Source organism: Musca autumnalis, unplaced genomic scaffold, assembly GCF_047663935.1.
Source record: "Musca autumnalis isolate F117 unplaced genomic scaffold, ASM4766393v1 scaffold_3, whole genome shotgun sequence".
Lineage (NCBI taxonomy): Eukaryota > Metazoa > Arthropoda > Insecta > Diptera > Muscidae > Musca > Musca autumnalis.
This window is the reverse complement of record NW_027411866.1, coordinates 244,853,038-244,878,156: the sequence shown is the minus strand read 5'-3', so window position 1 is coordinate 244,878,156 and position 25,119 is coordinate 244,853,038. Positions and strand designations below refer to the sequence as shown.

Genomic DNA, 25,119 nt, shown 5'->3' with positions numbered 1-25,119 from the left:
AAAATACTAGTAACTTGAAGTCAGATAAATGGGTTAATGCATACATATATGCATTAGCCACACTTTATTTTAATACATGGAGTGCAAATATTTTACAAAGGACAATATAATCTTGTATACATATAGATCTTGATCCTTGATACTGGACCTATTTGGTCCTTGGAATGTTTTTCTCGTGGGTCCTTCAGATCATTCCTGAAATAAAATGTATAGAAGTTTAATGAAATGACGCGATAATGAATTGTGACAAGATATGAATCAATACTTACCACATGTATATTATAAACATTCTTCTTAAGTTATTCATCCTTCTTATGATTTAGCTGGTAACACGTTCTTTTTTGCATCTTAATTTTTTTCACAACAAAAGCATCAAAAAATTTTTTAATTATGAACAAACAAACAAAATGACAGAATATTTTTTCTATTTTGTTAAAAAAAGATATAATGTTGAAAAGAGATTACAAGAGAGAAACATTGTCTATTACACTATCCATCGGTAGTCTATAAACTAGTCAATATATTACACGCCGCATTACCTTTAGCTAGTGAATTGACACGATACGCAAGGAAGCCCATTTCCAGTGACAAAAGCGGGCTATAGGATATTTTGTGTGCCATTTTTGAGTGTAAAGTAACTAGGATCAATGAGTAACTAGTTACATGACTATGTCAAAGTGGGCATTTGCTATTTATTGAACAACTGGGTTACGTTGCAAATCCAAAATTCAATCTTTTTAATATAAATAAGATCAAGGAATAAGAAACGACGCTGGGGGAATTTTTCAATTTTAAAGAAGCACGTAATACAAAATGTTAACACGATCCGCGAAGTGGCCTAGAAAGCAGCTGTCCGTTACAGTTTTTAGAACAATTTAAGTTTGTGAGAAATATTACTATATGCAAAGGTTGACCAATGTCAGCCACTCCTTCCGATAGCTATCATGTCCACCGGGGATTTTGGACCATTATGTCACGAAGCTTGGACTAGTCGTGCTCATTAGTTATTTTAGTTAGTGCCGGAAAATATTTTTAGAAGCGTTCCTTCTATTATTACAGGAAATATGGACTTGCCGTGGAGAACCCACTAACAATCCGAGACATGTCCTTAATATTTTGAAATTTTGTGGGGGAGCTACCCGAAGGAGTTGACCGATACTCAGCAAATGTTCAATGCACAACATGAGTGCAATTGATTTGACATATTACCAGATCTTTAGGCTAATAATAGGCTGACTTTAGCTGCTTTGTAAATGTCTAAAAAATATTGAAAGCATCCTATTTCTTCAAAACGTCACACTTGCGCATCTGAAAAGCAGAATACACAGAAATTAGCATCCGGTAGAAAATTGATAAAACGTGCAGTGCGAAATATAAGCACTTTAGCAGAACTTTGCTAATAACTTTTAAAGGAAAGGGCGTAGATTCCTAAAATTTTGCAAAAATGTCTCTTATATAAGTGGATAGTGTTTGGCTCAAATTGGGTCACATAGGCCAGCGGTTTCCCGTAGCGTTCATGTAACGCCGGCTGCCGTTTTTACGTTTTACATTCATTTTTCAATCGATTTTACTGCAAATTGGTATATTCAGTTTTCAGCGGATAGAAAACTTATGTACAAAATATTTTCAATATAGGTTCGCGTTTAGGTATAGCCCCCAGTGAACGGTACCGGTAAATGGGACCTATTTTATATGTTACAGACACATAATCCAATGTATTTGGTTGCATTTTAGCATTTTATGTTCTTCGTAATTAGAAAACCACGTTTTGAATTGCTTTGCAAAACACTGTGCCAATCTTAGTTAAACACATTCGACTTTATCACAAAATTGAACTTTATGTCATTTATAAAAAACTATTAAAAAAATTAAAACGGAAATTCTGATTAACACAAAAATTAAACAATGAAAAGCCTACATACCCATATCAACATTAAACATTGCAAAAAAACTTCAACGTAATGAGTGGAAACAAAACGAATTGAAGTGAAAAAATGTGACATAAAAAATAAAAATATTGCACGGAAAACACAAAAAAAAAAAAAAAAAAAACAAAACGGTAAACTTTTCAACAACAGAAAAAATGCTATGAAATTGCAATACCGCCGTATGCTGCCCGTTAACAGGATATTTTTTGGTGTATTAAACGGGAAACAGATGTGTTTGTTTTCAAATGAGGTTTAATTGTGACCGGTACCGTGTCGCGAATTAACGAAATAACGAAAATGGTTTGAGGTGTGGGTGGATAAAGATGGCCAAGGAAGTTTGTCCACAATTAAAAACATGTATGCTTCAGTTTTTTGTTCGCAAACCATTTTCCAATTGTCAACAAATAATTAAAAAAATTGTTAACCAATCATTTTAATCGCTCATCAAACTTCGGATCGTATAGACGTTCTTCAAACGGTATAAAGAATGTGAAAAAAATAATTTGAAATGTTGTGAACGATATTTTTTGACACAACTCTCCAGAGAATAATAATCAAGCAAACCCTTTTGGGACTAATAGTGAAATTAAGACGTGATAAAGACTTTACTTCAAACTTGTAACGAAGTTTTCCAACATCCGTTTCCGCCCAAAAATAGACTTCATACAAAAATTCAACAGGTCTATTACAAAAGCATAATAGCACAACAAAGCCCTTCGTTTCGCAGTTTTTTTTCTTAACGTTAAAAATAAAAGGGGGGAGAAGAACAAAACCCCCTTTTCTTTACCAAGTTAATTTGCATTTTTATTCTTGTTACGCCCAAAATAGGCAACAATTGGCAAGTCTATCCACATGTCTATATTGTTCCTTATTCACAGTTCATGTATATGTGTGCGAATCCTTTGAAATCATGTGTTTATAAAAAAGAAAAAGAGTGAATTATAACACCAAAAGATAAATATTTAAAGTTGTGAAATTTGCCATAATTTTTACGCAAAAATGCACATAACAAGTGAAGTGAGTTCAACAACAACGGCACCGGCCTCAAATTCATCTTCAAAGAAATCGGGTCGTAGTGTAAATAATGAAAATAACATCAACAATAACTCCAGTACAACAAATAATAACAACAGTTCGAATTCAAATAAAAAACCTGTGGACACAAGTCCTTATCTAACACCAGAAAATCTTATTGAACGAACTGTTGATGTCCTACTGGCCGAACATCCAGGGGAACTTGTTAAGACTGGATCACCACATATTGTAAGTATAATTTTAACTAGAGATATCAGTATTATAAATAACAAAAACAATTAATGCGGACTTTTTAAGAAATTATCATTATCATTATGTTTTAAAGTCTTTGAAGAGAGTAAGCTAAAGCTAAGCGTTAATTTTCTATAAACGGTAACATTATGCGTATAATTTATTAGCACTGATCGTATGATTGCTTATACGACACTGTGTACATAATAAGAAGCCATCGATACACAGTGATTCAGATTTGTTTTTTTGTCGTGGCCTAAATGTTGTAACTTTTGGTCGGACAGATATGCACGATCCGCCTTAAATAATTTTAAATAGAAGTTGCTTACACCTGGGAAGTTTCTGCAGATTCTGGGGGGTTTTTAGGTTTTCACGATTTTGCTTGGAAACCGCGAGTCATATGTAAATGGGCCTAAAGAAAATGTTGTAGCTGTGAAAATTCTCCACAAGATTGATTTTTATGACATTTTCGTAGGTTTTGCCGTTTCTGAGTTATAGAAGTTCAAATTGAGACAATGACTGTATCGCCTCCTTATGAAACAATGTCATTACTGAAATTTCCCAAATTAAACTTATATATCTTGAAAATGGTACAACCTGGGAAAAAATAATTCCAGTCTTGAAGAGAATTTTCATAGGTACAACATTTTCTTTAGACTCATTTCGATACGACTTGCGATTTCCAAGCAAAATCGTGAAAACCTAAAAAACCCTAAAATTTTGAATTTTGATCGCGATTTATTTCAAAATCTCTCCGATTTTTTCTGTTTTTTATTTTTCTTATCTATGAACATTGCTGTTTCAGAATCCGCAAAATCTTCCCATGTGTAAGCGGTTTTCATCAAAAGTTAGTTAAGGCGCACTGAGCAGGACATTGTTTTATAGGGAGGCGATACAGTCAGTGCATTGTCTCAATTTGAACTTCTATATCTCAAAAACGGAAAAAACATTTTTTAGGCCCATTTACAAAGGGCTCGCGGTTTCCAAGCAAAATCGTGAAAACCTAAAGAACCCCTAAAAATGTGAACTTAAATCGCGATTTATGTGAAATTTTTTATTTCTTGATATTTCTCATCTATGAGCATTGTAGTTTCAGAATCTGCAAAAACTTCTCAGGTGTAAGCACCTTCCATTTTAATTTGGTTAAGGCACACCGTGTATGCTTTAATTTGTTTTCTTTGATCGAAAGGTTACATATTACAATTTCATCAAAATCGGACTAGTGCACAGTGGCCAGTTTTTCAAAAATCCTAGCCTTTTATTCGCTGCTTGTAATTATGGAAGAAAAATATATTTGTATACCCTCAGCCTTTAGGCTAAAGAGGGTATTTACACTTTGATACGACCAAAAATGTGCCTCATGGAAATAATGGTTTTAGACCCCAAGTATGTTTGTACGATATCCGTTTCAGACAATTTTGAGTAGATCTAGCAATGTCCGTCCGTCTGTCTGTCTGGGTGGCTGGTGCGCACGATAACTCTCGAACGGATCAATCGATTCGGTTCAAATTTTGGGTATCGAAATATTTTGTCCAGATTCGATTTAAGTTCGAAGATGGGTCATATAGGTCCACTCCTTCAGGTACCTCCCCCACAAATGTTCAAAAATTGTCGCAAAATTTGTGCGCACGATAACTCTTGTAGGGAATAACCGATTTGGTCCATACTTTGCACATCGTGTAACTTCTCCCAAACTTAGACGAGGTTCTAATATGGACTCAATCGGTCCACTCCTTCGGGTACCTCCCACAGAAAATTTCGGAAAAGTTCGGTTTAGGACCTGGTCTCGAATCGCTTTGATTTTTGTTTACGCAAGTTGTATTCGCTGTCCTCTATACGACGCTGTAAGTTTCATTAGGGGCAAGTCCATACTTCCTGAGAAAATAGCCTGAAAGTTACAAAAAACCCTATGACACCGTGTGTAGTGGTTGGAGCGCAAGATAACTCTCGAACGGATCTGCCGATTCGGTCCAAAATTTGGCTTTTGTAATATTTTGTCCAAGCTTAGTTCAAGTTCAAAGGTGGATTATATCGGTCCACTCCTTCCGGTACCTCCCCCACAAAAGTTCGAAAATGTTCGGAAAATTTGTGTGTACGATAACTCTTGAAGGAAGTAACCGATTTGGTCCATACTTTGCACATTATGAAATTTTTACCAGACTTAGATGAGGTTCCAATATGGACTCAATCGGTAAACTCCTTCGAGTACCTCCCACACAACATTTCGGAAAAGTTCAATTTAGGACCTGCTCTCGAATGGCATTGGTTTTTGTTGTAACATCTTGTATTCACTGTCCCCTATACGAAGGTACAAGTTTCCTCAGGGGCAAGTCCATACTTACTGAAAAAATAGCCTGAAAGTTGAACAAGTAAGAAAAGCGTTAAGTTCGGTCGGGCCGAACTTTTTATACCCTCCACCACAAATTTCAGCCATTTCGGTGGATTAATGTGGCCACAACCTTCAAAATACCGAAATTCGGAAGGTACCGTTCTATGGGGGCTATATGATGGCGTGGACCTATACCTACAAATTTCTGGGGGAAAGTTTTATACGCCTAAGGAAGACTAAATACCAAATTTCAGCCATATCGGTTTGATAATGAGGGTAAAACGTAACGTCGAAAATCGGGAGATATTGTATTATGGGGGCTATATCAATACGTGGACCTATATAAACATTTTATGGTAGAAATGTTTCTTAGCCTCTGGAAACACAAAATACAAAGTTACAACCGATTCTTTGGTCAAATGGGTCTAATACATTCAAAATATATGAAAATGACGCGTACTTTATAAGGGGTCTTATGTGGGGACTATACCAAAACGTGGACCTATATAACCCAACTTTGGTAAAAATGTTTTCTGGCCTCTGAAGACACAAAATACCAAATTACAACCAATTCTGTGTTCAAATGGGTCTAATACATTCAAAATATATTAAAATGACGCGTACTTTATATGGGGCCTTATATGGGGGCTATACCAAAACGTGGACCTATATAACCCAACTTTGGTAGGAATATTTTTTGGCCTCTGGAGACACAAAGTACCAAATTACAACCAATTCGGTAGTAAAATAGGCCAAATATCTTAAAAATTCCTTAAAACGACGACGCGTCACGCGTCATTTTGTATGGGAGCTATACGAAAGCGTGGACCTACATAGCCCGCTTTCAATACCAAAAGTCCTACGTAAATATAACATATTTTCCCAAAATTTCATCAACCTACGTCAATCCGTTCGGACGCTAGAGTGATTTCCACAGACGGACAGACGGACAGACAGACAGACGGACAGACGGACAGACGGACAGACGGACAGACGGACAGACGGACGGACATGGCTATATCGATGTAGAATTGCACGCTGATCAAGAATATATATACTTTGTGGGGTCTACAATGATTATTTCGAGTAGTTACAAACGTAGTGACAAACTTAATATACCCCCATCCTATGGTGGAGGGTATAAAAACAAACCCTATGACACCATGTTTATGGGTGGAAGCGCAAGATAATTCTCGAACGGAAATGCCGATTCCGGCCAAAATTTGGCCTTTGTAATATTGTTTCCAAACTTAGTTTAAGTTCGTAGATAAGCCATATCGGTCCACTCCTTTCCAAAATTTGGCATTCGTAATATTTTGTCCAAACTTAGTTTAAGTTCAAAGATGGATTATATCGGTCCACTCCTTCCGGTACCTACCCCACAAAAGTTCAAAAATATTCGGAAAAATTGTGCGCAAGATAACTCTTGATGGGAGTGACCAATTTTGTCCATACTTTACACATTCTCATTATAAATACCAGATATAGATCAGGTTCGAATATGGACTATATTTGTCCACTCCATCCCGTACATCCCACACAAAATTTTGGATACGTTCACTTTAAGACCTGCTATTGAATCACTTTGATTTTTGTTGAAGCAACTTACATTCGCTGCCTCAATTACGATGGTAAAAGTTGTTTCAGGGGCAAGTCCATACTTCTTGAGAAAACAGACCGAAGGATGTAAAAACTTCCTATGGCACCATATGTAGTGGCTGGAGATCCACTTCCTTAATGGTCAATGTTGATCCATTCATTTTAGTATCTCCTCGGCAAAACTTTATTCTCTAATCCTAATAAACATTTTTGTCGGTTCAAATTCCCAACATTTTTAAAAACTCCTAAATATATACGTTTTTTGGGAAAAGTTGTTTCAATATATACAGGCTGAGGGTATATCTCTGTCGGCAAACCGACTGATACTTTTTTACTTGTTAAGGTTTTACGTCACATTGGATATAAATCACAAGTAATTTTGGATTTGGGGTTCTCAGTGGGCAGATAAACCCCCACCACAAACCTGTCTACATGGAACATTATTTAATGAAATATGTCGCTAACTAGGGCATATCGTAAAATCGGTTAATAGCATTTTGATTAATTTTGGAGGAGCGGGTTATCTCCTGTGCCCTATTTTTTAAATGTGCTAAATGTGTGAAACTTAGGAACTTATCCGTTACCCAACCGTGAGTACATATTTTAGCCATAAGACCCGACCACTCCCACTTTCTTAAATATGTTACAAATCAATGGAAATACCAGATGTTATGCATAACGAAGCTTTGGTCTTATTGAAAAGCAAGTGATTACATTAGAAGGCAACATATCGATAGATATAGCTTTATCAGGTATATACACAGTCGGGCCTTAAGTTGCCACTGGACATTTATTTGAATGAAGGGCACACATGCAATATAAAATAGAAGTTATCATCTGAGACGAATGTACGATGACACATAAAAATTCCCTAGAAGCTTTACATCGCTTCTTGAAGGATTTAAGAAGCAATTCACGTTTAGATTTCAGACAAATACTTTCAGTTATATTATTCCAGCAGATGAAATAAATGCATACCTCAAGTCATCAGTTTTTTTGGCGGTATGTTAAAATTACATATCAACACCAACATTTCTGAAGATTTTTTATTTAGAGTAATTTACAGATCCCGACTGATTAGCAATACAAGAAAAAAAAGGTAACATAAAACTGTTTCAAGGGCCACTAACGCGGACCGGGTCTTCTAGTTTTTTATATTTGCAAACAATATAGAAAATTTATAACCCTACTTAGCATACTATCTGTATTTGCTACCAGATTACCTAGCACGTCTCGGCAGCAGGATGTGCCTGTACCAAAGCTATCACTTTTATGTTTTACTCTTCGGTTGAAATTCTTGACATCATTCCGAGTTTTGAACATTCCTTCATACACCCACTTTTATATTTCCTGCTAAATAGACTGCGAAAGCCTCCATCCTTTGCTCCGAATCCTTATGTCCCATATCTTATGGTTTGCTACTAATTTACGAGTAGTCCCTCGATTTCTTCTCTTCGCTCCGTACCAAGGTTAAGTAGAGTGGGTAAGTTGTTTGCGTTTATATGTTTACACACTTTCGCTACAACAAGGTTGTGATCCGAGTTGGTGGTCCTTCCTCGAGTCGATCATAGGTATTAGGCACTCGATAAGTGTCCTCAATCTATCACAACATGATCATGTATGAGTTGATCTGGTGACAGTCCTGTGGCCTTTAATGCCGTTGTGTAAGAAGCTTATTGAATCAATCAGGTCAGACTATTCATAGCTAATTTCTTGAGAATTTTATTCGTGTAATGGGTGTCAAATGATGTTCGGTGAAAAGAATCAATCGGGTTTAGGCACTCTTTGCTATAAGACAAGTTCCCCTTCGGGAATGTTTGTTTAAAAAAATATATTTTCAAAATTTAATTTATTTCCTAATATAAATTAAACTTTCTTAATTCTATTCTACTAGGTCTGCACAACATTACCCACACATTGGCGTTCAAACAAAACACTACCGATGGCCTTTAAAGTTCTTGCCTTGGGCGAAGTGATGGATGGCACCATTGTGACAATACGTGCCGGCAACGATGAGAACTTTTGCGGTGAATTGCGTAACTGTACGGCAGTGATGAAAAATCAAGTGGCCAAATTTAATGATTTGCGTTTCGTTGGGCGCAGTGGGAGAGGTAAGTGAAAATATTGAAAATACTCAAAAAGGAAAAAAGAGGCCAACAACTACTACAGCGTGTGATATTAGTAAATTTTCATTTCAAATGAAATCGTGACTACAACCTCCAGCTTGGGAATGTTTGCAGAAAAAATAAGAATCAACTTAGGAGTAGTAGCATGTCCTTTGGTTGTTGAGGATAACCATTTTTTTATATAAAATACCAAATGATTGCGGCATGATTTGCTGCCAATTAAATTGAGGAAACAAGAAATTGTCACTCTTGTTGTTTGGCATTTATCATGGTCTCGAATGCTATGGGGAAAATACATTGAGGGGTCCTAGGAAATTTTGAAGAAAATTAAATATCAAGGAAAAAACAAGAACAACAAATACTTAAAATCTACTTCGGAATATTTGTATGCATGCCATTGGGCGTAGGGCAGGCAGCTGGTATGTCGTCATTGTTAATTTGACATTAGCATGCGGAAAAAATTAGATTACGAGGATTGACTGGAATGTTTGGAAAATGTTTTTTATTTCTCCCATCAGGGGTTCTTTTATTATATAAAATAGTCTTACGGTATTCTTCCAATAGAAGACCACCGCATGGGTCTTCTATAGCATCGAAGACCACAGTAGCGGTCTTCTGTAGAATAGAAGACCACCGTAAGGGTTTCTATAGAATAGAAGACCACCGTAGGGTCTTCTATAGAATAGAAAACCACCGTTGGATTCTTCGGTAGAATAGAAGACCACCGTAAGGGTTTCTATAGAATAGAAGACCACCGTAGGGTCTTCTATAGAATAGAAAACCACCGTTGGATTCTTCGGTAGAATAGAAGACCACCGTGGGGGTCGTCTCTATAATAGACGACCACCGTAGAGGACTTCTATAGAATAGAAGACCACCGTTGGATTCTTCGGTAGAATAGAAGACCACCGTGGGGATCTTCTCTATAATAGAGGACCACCGTAGAGGACTTCTATAGAATAGAAGACCAACGTAGGGTCTTCTATAGAATAGAAGACCACCGTAAGGGTTTCTATAAAATAGAAGACCACCGTAGGGTCTTCTATAGAATAGAAAACCACCGTTGGATTCTTCGGTAGAATAGAAGACCACCGTGGGGGTCTTCTCTATAATAGACGACCACCGTAGAGGATTTCTATAGAATAGAAGACCACCGTTGGATTCTTCGGTAGAATAGAAGACTACCGTGGGGATCTTCTCTATAATAGAGGACCACCGTAGAGGACTCCTATAGAATAGAAGACCACAGTAGGGTTCGTCTATAGAACAGAAAAATAGAAGATCACCCTAGGGGTCTTCTGTAGAATAGAAGACCACCGTAGGGTTCGTCTATAGAATAGAAAAATAGAAGATCACACTAGGGGTGTTCTGTAGAATAGAAGACCATCGTAGGGGTCCTCTATAGAATAGAAGACCACCGTTGGATTCTTCGGTATAATAGAAGATCACCGTGAGGGTCTTCTCTATAATAGAGGACCACCGTAGAGGACTTCTATAGAATAGAAGACCTCCGTAGGGGTCTTCTATAGAATAGAAGACCTCCGTAGGGGTCTTCTATAGAATAGAAGACCTCCGTAGGGGTCTTCTATAGAATAGAAGACCTCCGTAGGGGTCTTCTATAGAATAGAAGACCTCCGTAGGGGTCTTCTATAGAATAGAAGACCTCCGTAGGGGTCTTCTATAGAATAGAAGACCTCCGTAGGGGTCTTCTATAGAATAGAAGACCTCCGTAGGGGTCTTCTATAGAATAGAAGACCTCCGTAGGGGTCTTCTATAGAATAGAAGACCTCCGTAGGGGTCTTCTATAGAATAGAAGACCTCCGTAGGGATCTTCTATATAATAGAAGACCACCGTAGGAGTATTCCATAGATTAGAAGTCCACCGTTGGTGTCTTCTATGGAATAGAAGACCACCGTAGTGGTCTTCTATAGAATAGAAGACCACCGTAGAGGTCTTCTATAGAATAGAAGACCACCGTAGGGGTCTTCTATAGAATAGAAGACCACCGTAGGGGTCTTCTATAGAATAGTAGACCACCGTAGGGGTCTTCTATAGAATAGTAGACCACCGTAGGGTTCTTCTATAGAATAGAAGACCACCGTAGGGGTCTTCTATAGAATGAAAGACCGCCGTAGAGGTCTTCTATTGAATAGAAGACCACCGTAGAGGTCTTCTATTGAATAGAAGACCACCGTAGGGGTCTTCTATAGAATAAAAGATAACCTTAGGGCTCTTCTATAGAATAAAAGACCACCTTAGGGCTCTTCTGTAGAAATAGAAGACCTCCGTAGGGGTCAAAATTGTGGTATAGCCCCCATATAACGGTATATCCCAATTTTTGGTATTTTGAGGATTTTGGCTACATTTTGGACCGAATTACCTGTTCTTTAACATTTGATGTTCCCAATGGCCTCAAAACGTCTCCACCAAAAATTATCAACGTAGGTCCAAATTTTGGTATAGCGCCCATATAAAAATCGGTAGATACGATTTTGGTATTTTGAGGTTATTATCCACATTTTTTGACCGTTCTTCCCTTAGTTAGGTATCCGTGGTCACAAAATATTTCCGCCTAAAATTGTGGACAGGAAAGAAAATATATTCCATATTTAGTATCAGAATATTTTTTGATGGAGGGTATAAAAAGTTCGGGCTGGCCGAACTTAACTTTTTTATTTGTTTTCTTATCATACCGCCCCATTTGAAAATGTTTCCCAAAAATTGGAAATTTAAATTCTTCCTTGTTTTGGGTTATGATCCAAAGAAAAAATAAGAAGACAAAGAAGATGAAATCACTGTAAACGAAAATTAAATCAGCGTAACTGTTTATTTAAATCCCCGCATCATTGGCTGTTTGTTAAGTGATTTTTTTCTTACGACAGCAGCCTCTACTATGTTACAGTTTTAGATGTCTTTAAATACATTTTCTTGGGGTCATGTAAGAAAAATTGAAGTTTTTGTCATTTGCGTTTTTTGTTGGCTGCTTTTTTAAGGGATGGCTAACAAAACAATTTCCTTAGATTTGTTTTTTTTTTGTGTTCTTCGTCTCAATCATCCGTTGACAATTGCTCATTAAAAGTGTCTTTTCGTTTAAGGTTTCTGTTTTGTTCACAGTTTTAGCTACCCCAACAGTAAGCAGTGCTGTTGACCAGTAGCCATGATTTTTTTTGCATCATCCCCGTGGAGTAAGGTCTTGCTTGATTTGATTTTTTTTTGTCTTGCCCATGCTATCATCACGCTTCATCAACTTTATAATGCCTTGTGACATTTTAAAGTGCCATATAATTTCTGTTTAAATTTTTCTTCTGTTTTCTTTTTTTTTTTCAATTTTTGTAGAGTTGTTTTGTTGTTCGTTTTCTGGTGCAATCATTCATTACAAAATTGTTGTAAAATGGATTAAAAAGTAACCTTTTTTCTATGAGTAATTTTTTTATTTGAAATTTACAAATGTATTACCAGGGTGTTGGGTGCTTTGAAATATATTTGGCAACTTTTTAACGCTACTTATATTTTATTTGAAAATTCCCTGTTTATTTGTTAATTTATTGGGATTAGTTAGTTTTTTTCTTTTTGGGGGGAACATTGTAAGTAATATTTTGCACAGGTTTGGAAATACATTTTTGTAATCAACTGCGAGACTTTGGTATAGTCCAAGTAGGATAATATGTATAAGAAAATATATTTGTATTTATTGTATATATTGGAAGAAATTTTAAAAAATGTTTCCATATAAAGTTATAAATTCGAGTATACGTTTAATTGTACGCCCCTGATTTAAAGGTAATATCCAAAGTTTGGTATTGTTGCATTTTAAGATGGGTCTTATCAATCTGCAAAAAATAGAAAATATCAATTTCGTAAAAATGAAAGGGGTATATGTAGATGGAGAGCTATTATTAACTTGAGAGATGAGAATCTAAGGGTGCCACCGTGGTGCAATGGTATGCACGCCCGCCTTGCACGCAGAAGTTCGGTGGTTCGATTCACCGACCAGGCAACACCAAACATTTTTCAACGGTGGCAAAATACCCCTCAGTAATGTTGGCGACATTTCCTGAGTATTTCAGCCTTGAAAAACTTCTCTATAAGTGGTGTCTTAGGACACGCCGTTCGGACTCGGCGATAAACAGTAGGTCCCACATCATTGAGCTAAATATGAATCGGGGTGCACTCATTGATATGAGAGAAGTCTCCCTTGTCCCGTATGGGATGTTGTGGAACAATGTTTTGATGAGAATCTAAACTATAATTTATGGAAAGGTTATGGTTATGTTTCCAATATAGACCTTGTTGAAATGTGATGTACAAATTTTACAATTCGTGTCATAAAGGGCGTCGCTAACACTATCTGCTGCAAAATTAATTTCATTACGATCCGAGAAGAGCTCTTAAACTGCACTTGTGTCAAAAATTTTGTGAGCGGTACCCGAAGAAGTGGGCCGATATAGTCTATATTCGAGCCTGATCTAGGTCTGGAAGAAATATTACGATGTTCAACGTTTACAGTTTTCTGTGGGAGGTACCAAGGAGCCCATCTTCGAACATGGTTCAATTTTGGATAAAATATTAACACAACCAAAGTTTGTAGCAAATCGGTTGATCCGCTTCAGAGTTATCGAGTGCTCCAGTCATCCAGATAGACGGACATGGTTAAATCTATTCCACATTTTTTGGGATCTAAAACATTAGTTAGTTAACATTAGTATTAGTATTAGTATTAGTATTAGTATTAGTATTAGTATTAGTATTAGTATTAGTATTAGTATTAGTATTAGTATTAGTATTAGTATTAGTATTAGTATTAGTATTAGTATTAGTATTAGTATTAGTATTAGTATTAGTATTAGTATTAGTATTAGTATTAGTATTAGTATTAGTATTAGTATTAGTATTAGTATTAGTATTAGTATTAGTATTAGTATTAGTATTAGTATTAGTATTAGTATTAGTATTAGTATTAGTATTAGTATTAGTATTAGTATTAGTATTAGTATTAGTATTAGTATTAGTATTAGTATTAGTATTAGTATTAGTATTAGTATTAGTATTAGTATTAGTATTAGTATTAGTATTAGTATTAGTATTAGTATTAGTATTAGTATTAGTATTAGTATTAGTATTAGTATTAGTATTAGTATTAGTATTAGTATTAGTATTAGTATTAGTATTAGTATTAGTATTAGTATTAGTATTAGTATTAGTATTAGTATTAGTATTAGTATTAGTATTAGTATTAGTATTAGTATTAGTATTAGTATTAGTATTAGTATTAGTATTAGTATTAGTATTAGTATTAGTATTAGTATTAGTATTAGTATTAGTATTAGTATTAGTATTAGTATTAGTATTAGTATTAGTATTAGTATTAGTATTAGTATTAGTATTAGTATTAGTATTAGTATTAGTATTAGTATTAGTATTAGTATTAGTATTAGTATTAGTATTAGTATTAGTATTAGTATTAGTATTAGTATTAGTATTAGTATTAGTATTAGTATTAGTATTAGTATTAGTATTAGTATTAGTATTAGTATTAGTATTAGTATTAGTATTAGTATTAGTATTAGTATTAGTATTAGTATTAGTATTAGTATTAGTATTAGTATTAGTATTAGTATTAGTATTAGTATTAGTATTAGTATTAGTATTAGTATTAGTATTAGTATTAGTATTAGTATTAGTATTAGTATTAGTATTAGTATTAGTATTAGTATTAGTATTAGTATTAGTATTAGTATTAGTATTAGTATTAGTATTAGTATTAGTATTAGTATTAGTATTAGTATTAGTATTAGTATTAGTATTAGTATTAGTATTAGTATTAGTATTAGTATTAGTATTAGTATTAGTATTAGTATTAGTATTAGTATTAGTATTAGTATTAGTATTAGTATTAGTATTAGTATTAGTATTAGTATTAGTATTAGTATTAGTATTAGTATTAGTATTAGTATTAGTATTAGTATTAGTATTAGTATTAGTATTAGTATTAGTATTAGTATTAGTATTAGTATTAGTATTAGTATTAGTATTAGTATTAGTATTAGTATTAGTATTAGTATTAGTATTAGTATTAGTATTAGTATTAGTATTAGTATTAGTATTAGTATTAGTATTAGTATTAGTATTAGTATTAGTATTAGTATTAGTATTAGTATTAGTATTAGTATTAGTATTAGTATTAGTATTAGTATTAGTATTAGTATTAGTATTAGTATTAGTATTAGTATTAGTATTAGTATTAGTATTAGTATTAGTATTAGTATTAGTATTAGGATATGTGTGTGCAACCGTGGTGCAGTGGTATGCACTCCCGCCTTGCACTCCGTAGGTCGGGGGTTCGATTCCCCGACCAGGCAACATCAAACAATTTCAACGGTGGCAAAATACTCACCATCAGAAATATTGACGACATTTCTTGAGTATTTCAGCCATGTAAAACTTCTCTACAAGTGGTGTCTTAGGACACGCCGTTCCTACAAAAATTTGTGAAAATCGGATCAAATTATTATATAGCTCCTATATGCATGTTTAACTTTTTGTAGGTTGTTGTTGTTGTTGTAGCAGCTTCTACAATTACATGTAAATCTTTATTTTATTGATTCGGCTCTGCCTCCAGCTCCAAGTTCAGAAAGGACGCCACCTGAATAGGATTCGTCCAAAGAGAGAGTGGAGTTAAGTTAGTCGGGTTGGCTGGGCAGTTAAACAGGTGTTGCGTTGTATGCGGACCGGTGCCACATGCTGGGCAGATATTCGGCGTGCCATCAATCTAGGCCAATTAAGAATTGGGGCGGCTGCACCAACCAGATCTAAGTTCTGCCAACACGACTCTCGTTTGTCTTGGCAGCTGTTGTTCTTCTGCTGCCACGGGTGGTGGATGATCGTCGTGGACGATATTCGCACTGTAGGCTGCTAGAGCCTCTGCAACCGCATCAGTGTGAATGTCCCTTAAACCTGCCTGGTATGCACGTTGATCTAGAGGTTCTCTTTTATATCTTTGGACCTCTTTCTCCAGATCTCGATAATCCTTCATAACTTGCCTGGGGGGTTCAGGCATATCCACCAGATGGTGATTTGGGTGGTCTTGCCTATAGCATCCAAGCAAGTACTGCATCGTCAACATCCTGTTGTGTCGACGCACAGGAAGGATCTTGGTCTCCTCATGTAAATGGTCCACTGCAGACATGAGGTGACAACCTGTAGCTGTTCTCAGGGCAGCATTCTGGCAAATTTGTAGTTTATCCCATTGCGTATCACTTACGTTAGCAAACCACGCTGGCGCCGCATAGCTTACCATAGACCGACCTATCGCGTTGTATGTGGTTAACAAGGTTTCTTTATCCGCACCACAAGTGCTGCCGGCTAGGGACTTGAGGACCTTGTTCCTGTTTCTCAGCTTATCGCAGATGACTGTAGTATGCTGGGACGACTTATACATGCTATCGAATGTGACCCCTAGGACTTTGGGATAGTTTGAGGTCGGAATAATTGCACCGTCGACCTGCACATTCAGTGGGAGCTTCATTTGCGCCGTCCATGTTGTAAACAGTGTGGCTGTTGAATTGTGGTGGATATTTTCATATTTCTCGAGCGGAAAAACTCTACAAGACCAATGATATAGGCATTTAGCCGGTCACAAACTTTACCGATGTTAGGACCTGACGCCATGAGTGTACAATCATCCGCGTACGTAATTAACTCAATGCCGTCGGGAGGGCGTGGAATTGCAGATAGTTAGAGGTTAAACAGTTCCGGAGATATCACCCCTCCTTGGGGAACTCCCTGCTTCACACTACGGGGTTTGGACTTCTTGTCTCTGAATTCCACGTATGACTGGCGACCACACAAATAGTTGATGACCCAGCGTTTCAGACAAAGCCGGAGGATAGTATTCTCGATATCCTCGAACAGCCTAGCATGGCTGACCGTATCAAATGCTACCATCACTGTTCTGTGACATGGTTTTTCCTGGTTGAGTCCTCGTCCAATATATGTGGAAATGGCGTGCAGTGCTGTTGTGGTACTATGCTGCTTCCGGAATCCGTGTTGATGATCCGCAACTGGATAACACGTTCTGATGCTGTGGGGGAGTAATGCCTCGAGTATCTTTGCTACTGGCGATAGAAGAGAAATCGCCCTGTATGACTCACCTCTACTGACATCTTTGCCAGGTTTCAGCAGCGGGTCCATCTTCCAGGCATCGGGAACTATTAGGGTGGCTAGAGATAAGTTGAGGATCTTGCTTAAATACTCGACTCCTGGGTCATCCAGCTGTTTTAGCATCACCATAGAAATTCCGTCAGGTCCAAGAGCTTTAGATTAATTCTTCGAAGTTACATTGATTTAAAGTGTTTTTCTGTACCATACTTAATTTATCCTAGGAATGCTTTCCTGTGGACGAAGCTGTGGTATTATTATTCCTATTTTTATCCCCGATTCATAATAAGTCTCTAATCAAATTAAAAATTGATTTAATTAAATGTTGATAAGATTATATGGCGGATTTCAGATTTATTTGATTTTTCAAATAGCAAACACACATTCAGCTAATTATGTATGTATATTCTTATGTATTTGTGTTTGTTTAGGTATCCTCTTCTTGTTTGAGTTGGTGTGTTCGCATACATGGCAATTTAAACAATCGTTCATAATTCCTCAATAAACAAATGAAAATGTGATTTGCAATGGCGTTGTTTTTATTGTCTTGGTTGATACTTCCTGTTGCCACCTTCTAGACCGTTCCACATCGTTGTGCCGTCTCCTATGAACAGACAAATATTTACGAAAAGACAAATATTCACAATTAAATTCTATTTTATTACATAAGGATTTACAGACATACCTACGTACAAATGTTGTATAATATACACACAAACATATATGTTATGTATGTGTATAATGTTATTCATTATAATTTGAGTTCGTTTTTTCTCCAGTTACCATTGATCAATGACAAATAATATCCAGTATCATAAGAGGACCCATATAGAAATACAGAAATGTGCAGTTTATTTGGATCAATCGAAAATTTTACTCAATACTTTTTTTCGGATACAACAAAAACGCATCCTTATGTCGCAATGTCATATGCTGCTCTAATTGAATACCAGATATTTTCCACTAAGAAGAAGATTGGAATGTACTAAAAGAAGACCAGAGGCTTTTTTATGGAATGGCAGAAGGTCTCCTGAATCGATACCAGAATTTCACCTGGGGTCTTCTTACAAAGTCCAGAAAGACTTTTCTCAGACAGACTTCGGTGTTTTCCTATTAAAAATATCAAATATTCCCTTCTTGCAAAAATGTTGCTACAAATATTAGATGATGCATCCTAATATGCCAATACCATTTCATAAATATTTGAAATAACTTCTTTGGTTCTGTTTTTTTTGTTTCGTTACATTTTTGATATCGAATCGAAAGAATTTAATTGCAGTCACGATTTCCAAGAACAGAGAAAAGCACAGACATCGTTTGTAGTGACTCCTACCACATGTTGGCACATACCACCGCATCATCACCACTACAGCAAATAAGGATCAGCATACATACGAATATATATGACATACATATTTATGTATGTGTTATTAGTGTTGTTGCTTTGGGTAAATACATAGACACTTCAAATAATAAATTCTTTAGCACCATTAGAAAATATTTACTCATACTAATGTGAAAATAAGAGGTTATGGCGGTTCAAACCAACACAAACATTCAGCCAGGCATTCAATATAACAAAATATTTTATTTGTTATATCTATGGGCGTGGGTGTGTGCGTGAAATTATGTTTAAATTTTATGAATTATTTAAATATTTCACATGTGTGAAGTTTGTAAAGAAATGTATCTTGAAATCGTGAGGCGTTCGTTTCGTTTGCTGGGTGTTGAATTATTAAATTTATTTAACACCGACTCAAATACTTTTGGTGTTAGAGGGAGGCGAAAGTGTTTTTGAAGATATTCTTACGACGAGAAAATGTGTGTTTATGGTATTGAGTTGCAGAAAACTTGTTAGAGGCCTAGAAAAAAATATTCTTAAAAAATCCACGCCTTGTTAGAGGCCTAGAAAAAATATTCTTAAAAAATCCACGCCTTGTTAGAGGCCTAGAAAAAATATTCTTAAAAAATCCACGCCTTGTTAGAGGCCTAGAAAAAATATTCTTAAAAAATCCACGCCTTGTTAGAGGCCTAGAAAAAATATTCTTAAAAAATCCACGCCTTGTTAGAGGCCTAGAAAAAATATTCTTAAAAAATCCACGCCTTGTTAGAGGCCTAGAAAAAATATTCTTAAAAAATCCACGCCTTGTTAGAGGCCTAGAAAAAATATTCTTAAAAAATCCACGCCTTGTTAGAGGCCTAGAAAAAATATTCTTAAAAAATCCACGCCTTGTTAGAGGCCTAGAAAAAATATTCTTAAAAAATCCACGCCTTGTTAGAGGCCTAGAAAAAATATTCTTAAAAAATTCACGCCTTGTTAGAGGCCTAGAAAAAATATTCTTAAAAAATCCACGCCTTGTTAGAGGCCTAGAAAAAATATTCTTAAAAAATCCACGCCTTGTTAGAGGCCTAGAAAAAATATTCTTAAAAAATCCACGCCTTGTTAGAGGCCTAGAAAAAATATTCTTAAAAAATCCACGCCTTGTTAGAGGCCTAGAAAAAATATTCTTAAAAAATCCACGCCTTGTTAGAGGCCTAGAAAAAATATTCTTAAAAAATCCACGCCTTGTTAGAGGCCTAGAAAAAATATTCTTAAAAAATCCACGCCTTGTCAGAGGCCTAGAAAAAATATTCTTAAAAAATCCACGCCTTGTTAGAGGCCTAGAAAAAATATTCTTAAAAAATCCACGCCTTGTTAGAGGCCTAGAAAAAATATTCTTAAAAAATCCACGCCTTGTTAGAGGCCTAGAAAAAATATTCTTAAAAAATCCACGCCTTGTTAGAGGCCTAGAAAAAATATTCTTAAAAAATCCACGCCTTGTTAGAGGCCTAGAAAAAATATTCTTAAAAAATCCACGCCTTGTCAGAGGCCTAGAAAAAATATTCTTAAAAAATCCACGCCTTGTTAGAGGCCTAGAAAAAATATTCTTAAAAAATCCACGCCTTGTTAGAGGCCTAGAAAAAATATTCTTAAAAAATCCACGCCTTGTTAGAGGCCTAGAAAAAATATTCTTAAAAAAATCCACGCCTTGTTAGAGGCCTAGAAAAAATATTCTTAAAAAATCCACGCCTTGTCAGAGGCCTAGAAAAAATATTCTTAAAAAATCCACGCCTTGTTAGAGGCCTAGAAAAAATATTCTTAAAAAATCCACGCCTTGTTAGAGGCCTAGAAAAAATATTCTTAAAAAATCCACGCCTTGTTAGAGGCCTAGAAAAAATATTCTTAAAAAATCCACGCCTTGTTAGAGGCCTAGAAAAAATATTCTTAAAAAATCCACGCCTTGTTAGAGGCCTAGAAAAAATATTCTTAAAAAATCCACGCCTTGTCAGAGGCCTAGAAAAAATATTCTTAAAAAATCCACGCCTTGTTAGAGGCCTAGAAAAAATATTCTTAAAAAATCCACGCCTTGTTAGAGGCCTAGAAAAAATATTCTTAAAAAATCCACGCCTTGTTAGAGGCCTAGAAAAAATATTCTTAAAAAATCCACGCCTTGTCAGAGGCCTAGAAAAAATATTCTTAAAAAATCCACGCCTTATTAGAGGCCTAGAAAAAATATTCTTAAAAAATCCACGCCTTGTTAGAGGCCTAGAAAAAATATTCTTAAAAAATCCACGCCTTGTTAGAGGCCTAGAAAAAATATTCTTAAAAAATCCACGCCTTGTTAGAGGCCTAGAAAAAATATTCTTAAAAAATCCACGCCTTGTTAGAGGCCTAGAAAAAATATTCTTAAAAAATCCACGCCTTGTTAGAGGCCTAGAAAAAATATTCTTAAAAAATCCACGCCTTGTTAGAGGCCTAGAAAAAATATTCTTAAAAAATCCACGCCTTGTTAGAGGCCTAGAAAAAATATTCTTAAAAAATCCACGCCTTGTTAGAGGCCTAGAAAAAATATTCTTAAAAAATCCACGCCTTGTTAGAGGCCTAGAAAAAATATTCTTAAAAAATCCACGCCTTGTTAGAGGCCTAGAAAAAATATTCTTAAAAAATCCACGCCTTGTTAGAGGCCTAGAAAAAATATTCTTAAAAAATCCACGCCTTGTTAGAGGCCTAGAAAAAATATTCTTAAAAATCCACGCCTTGTTAGAGGCCTAGAAAAAATATTCTTAAAAAATCCCACGCCTTGTTAGAGGCCTAGAAAAAATATTCTTAAAAAATCCACGCCTTGTTAGAGGCCTAGAAAAAATATTCTTAAAAAATCCACGCCTTGTTAGAGGCCTAGAAAAAATATTCTTAAAAAATCCACGCCTTGTTAGAGGCCTAGAAAAAATATTCCTAAAAAATCCACGCCTTGTTAGAGGCCTAGAAAAAATATTCTTAAAAAATCCACGCCTTGTTAGAGGCCTAGAAAAAATATTCTTAAAAAATCCACGCCTTGTTAGAGGCCTAGAAAAAATATTCTTAAAAAATCCACGCCTTGTTAGAGGCCTAGAAAAAATATTCTTAAAAAATCCACGCCTTGTTAGAGGCCTAGAAAAAATATTCTTAAAAAATCCACGCCTTGTTAGAGGCCTAGAAAAAATATTCTTAAAAAATCCACACCTTGTTAGAGGCCTAGAAAAAATATTCTTAAAAAATCCACGCCTTGTTAGAGGCCTAGAAAAAATATTCTTAAAAAATCCACGCCTTGTTAGAGGCCTAGAAAAAATATTCTTAAAAAATCCACGCCTTGTTAGAGGCCTAGAAAAAATATTCTTAAAAAATCCACGCCTTGTTAGAGGCCTAGAAAAAATATTCTTAAAAAATCCACGCCTTGTTAGAGGCCTAGAAAAAATATTCTTAAAAAATCCACGCCTTGTTAGAGGCCTAGAAAAAATATTCTTAAAAAATCCACGCCTTGTTAGAGGCCTAGAAAAAAATTCTTAAAAAATCCACGCCTTGTTAGAGGCCTAGAAAAAATATTCTTAAAAAATCCACGCCTTGTTAGAGGCCTAGAAAAAATATTCTTAAAAAATCCACGCCTTGTTAGAGGCCTAGAAAAAATATTCTTAAAAAATCCACGCCTTGTTAGAGGCCTAGAAAAAATATTCTTAAAAAATCCACGCCTTGTTAGAGGCTTAGAAAAAATATTCTTAAAAATCCACGCCTTGTTAGAGGCCTAGAAAAAATATTCTTAAAAAATCCACGCCTTGTTAGAGGCCTAGAAAAAATATTCTTAAAAAATCCACGCCTTGTTAGAGGCCTAGAAAAAAATATTCTTAAAAAATCCACGCCTTGTTAGAGGCCTAGAAAAAATATTCTTAAAAAATCCACGCCTTGTTAGAGGCCTAGAAAAAATATTCTTAAAAAATCCACGCCTTGTTAGAGGCCTAGAAAAAATATTCTTAAAAAATCCACGCCTTGTTAGAGGCCTAGAAAAAATATTCTTAAAAAATCCACGTCTTGTTAGAGGCCTAGAAAAAATATTCTTAAAAAATCCACGCCTTGTTAGAGGCCTAGAAAAAATATTCTTAAAAAATCCACGCCTTGTTAGAGGCCTAGAAAAAATATTCTTAAAAAATCCACGCCTTGTTAGAGGCCTAGAAAAAAATATTCTTAAAAAATCCACGCCTTGTTAGAGGCCTAGAAAAAATATTCTTAAAAAATCCACGCCTTGTTAGAGGCCTAGAAAAATATTCTTAAAAAATCCACGCCTTGTTAGAGGCCTAGAAAAAATATTCTTAAAAAATCCACGCCTTGTTAGAGGCCTAGAAAAAATATTCTTAAAAAATCCACGCCTTGTTAGAGGCCTAGAAAAAATATTCTTAAAAAATCCACGCCTTGTTAGAGGCCTAGAAAAAATATTCTTAAAAAATCCACGCCTTGTTAGAGGCCTAGAAAAAATATTCTTAAAAAATCCACGCCTTGTTAGAGGCCTAGAAAAAATATTCTTAAAAAATCCACGCCTTGTTAGAGGCCTAGAAAAAATATTCTTAAAAAATCCACGCCTTGTTAGAGGCCTAGAAAAAATATTCTTAAAAAATCCACGCCTTGTTAGAGGCCTAGAAAAAATATTCTTAAAAAATCCACGCCTTGTTAGAGGCCTAGAAAAAATATTCTTAAAAAATCCACGCCTTGTTAGAGGCCTAGAAAAAATATTCTTAAAAAATCCACGCCTTGTTAGAGGCCTAGAAAAAATATTCTTAAAAAATCCACGCCTTGTTAGAGGCCTAGAAAAAATATTCTTAAAAAATCCACGCCTTGTTAGAGGCCTAGAAAAAATATTCTTAAAAAATCACGCCTTGTTAGAGGCCTAGAAAAAATATTCTTAAAAAATCCACGCCTTGTTAGAGGCCTAGAAAAAATATTCTTAAAAAATCCACGCCTTGTTAGAGGCCTAGAAAAAATATTCTTAAAAAATCCACGCCTTGTTAGAGGCCTAGAAAAAATATTCTTAAAAAATCCACGCCTTGTTAGAGGCCTAGAAAAATATTCTTAAAAAATCCACGCCTTGTTAGAGGCCTAGAAAAAATATTCTTAAAAAATCCACGCCTTGTTAGAGGCCTAGAAAAAATATTCTTAAAAAATCCACGCCTTGTTAGAGGCCTAGAAAAAATATTCTTAAAAAATCCACGCCTTGTTAGAGGCCTAGAAAAAATATTCTTAAAAAATCCACGCCTTGTTAGAGGCCTAGAAAAAATATTCTTAAAAAATCCACGCCTTGTTAGAGGCCTAGAAAAAATATTCTTAAAAAAATCCACGCCTTGTTAGAGGCCTAGAAAAAATATTCTTAAAAAATCCACGCCTTGTTAGAGGCCTAGAAAAAATATTCTTAAAAAATCCACGCCTTGTTAGAGGCCTAGAAAAAATATTCTTAAAAAATCCACGCCCTGTTAGAGGCCTAGAAAAAATATTCTTAAAAAATCCACGCCTTGTTAGAGGCCTAGAAAAAATATTCTTAAAAAATCCACGCCCTGTTAGAGGCCTAGAAAAAATATTCTTAAAAAATCCACGCCTTGTTAGAGGCCTAGAAAAAATATTCTTAAAAAAATCCACGCCTTGTTAGAGGCCTAGAAAAAATATTCTTAAAAAATCCACGCCTTGTTAGAGGCCTAGAAAAAATATTCTTAAAAAATCCACGCCTTGTTAGAGGCCTAGAAAAAATATTCTTAAAAAAATCCACGCCTTGTTAGAGGCCTAGAAAAAATATTCTTAAAAAATCCACGCCTTGTTAGAGGCCTAGAAAAAATATTCTTAAAAAATCCACGCCTTGTTAGAGGCCTAGAAAAAATATTCTTAAAAAATCCACGCCTTGTTAGAGGCCTAGAAAAAATATTCTTAAAAAATCCACGCCTTGTTAGAGGCCTAGAAAAAATATTCTTAAAAAATCCACGCCTTGTTAGAGGCCTAGAAAAAATATTCTTAAAAAATCCACGCCTTGTTAGAGGCCTAGAAAAAATATTCTTAAAAAATCCACGCCTTGTTAGAGGCCTAGAAAAAATATTCTTAAAAAATCCACGCCTTGTTAGAGGCCTAGAAAAAATATTCTTAAAAAATCCACGCCTTGTTAGAGGCCTAGAAAAAATATTCTTAAAAAATCCACGCCTTGTTAGAGGCCTAGAAAAAATATTCTTAAAAATCCACGCCTTGTTAGAGGCCTAGAAAAAATATTCTTAAAAAATCCACGCCTTGTTAGAGGCTTAGAAAAAATATTCTTAAAAAATCCACGCCTTGTTAGAGGCCTAGAAAAAATATTCTTAAAAAATCCACGCCTTGTTAGAGGCCTAGAAAAAATA

General features: G+C 35.3%; 1 protein-coding gene across 2 annotated transcripts in view; it reads left to right on the top strand.

The window, feature by feature from the left end:
* Positions 1-1,957: 1,957 nt before the first annotated feature.
* RunxB (RUNX family transcription factor Runt related B) overlaps positions 1,958-25,119 on the top strand; it is a 162,201-nt gene continuing 139,039 nt past the window's right edge. For both annotated transcript variants that reach the window (XM_073973472.1, XM_073973471.1), the window contains exons 1-3: positions 1,958-2,285; positions 2,807-3,191; positions 9,017-9,233. In XM_073973472.1, coding sequence (XP_073829573.1) covers positions 2,928-3,191; positions 9,017-9,233 — 481 coding nt within the window. In that variant the 5' untranslated portion in view covers positions 1,958-2,285; positions 2,807-2,927. The remainder of the gene's footprint in view (positions 2,286-2,806; positions 3,192-9,016; positions 9,234-25,119) is intronic.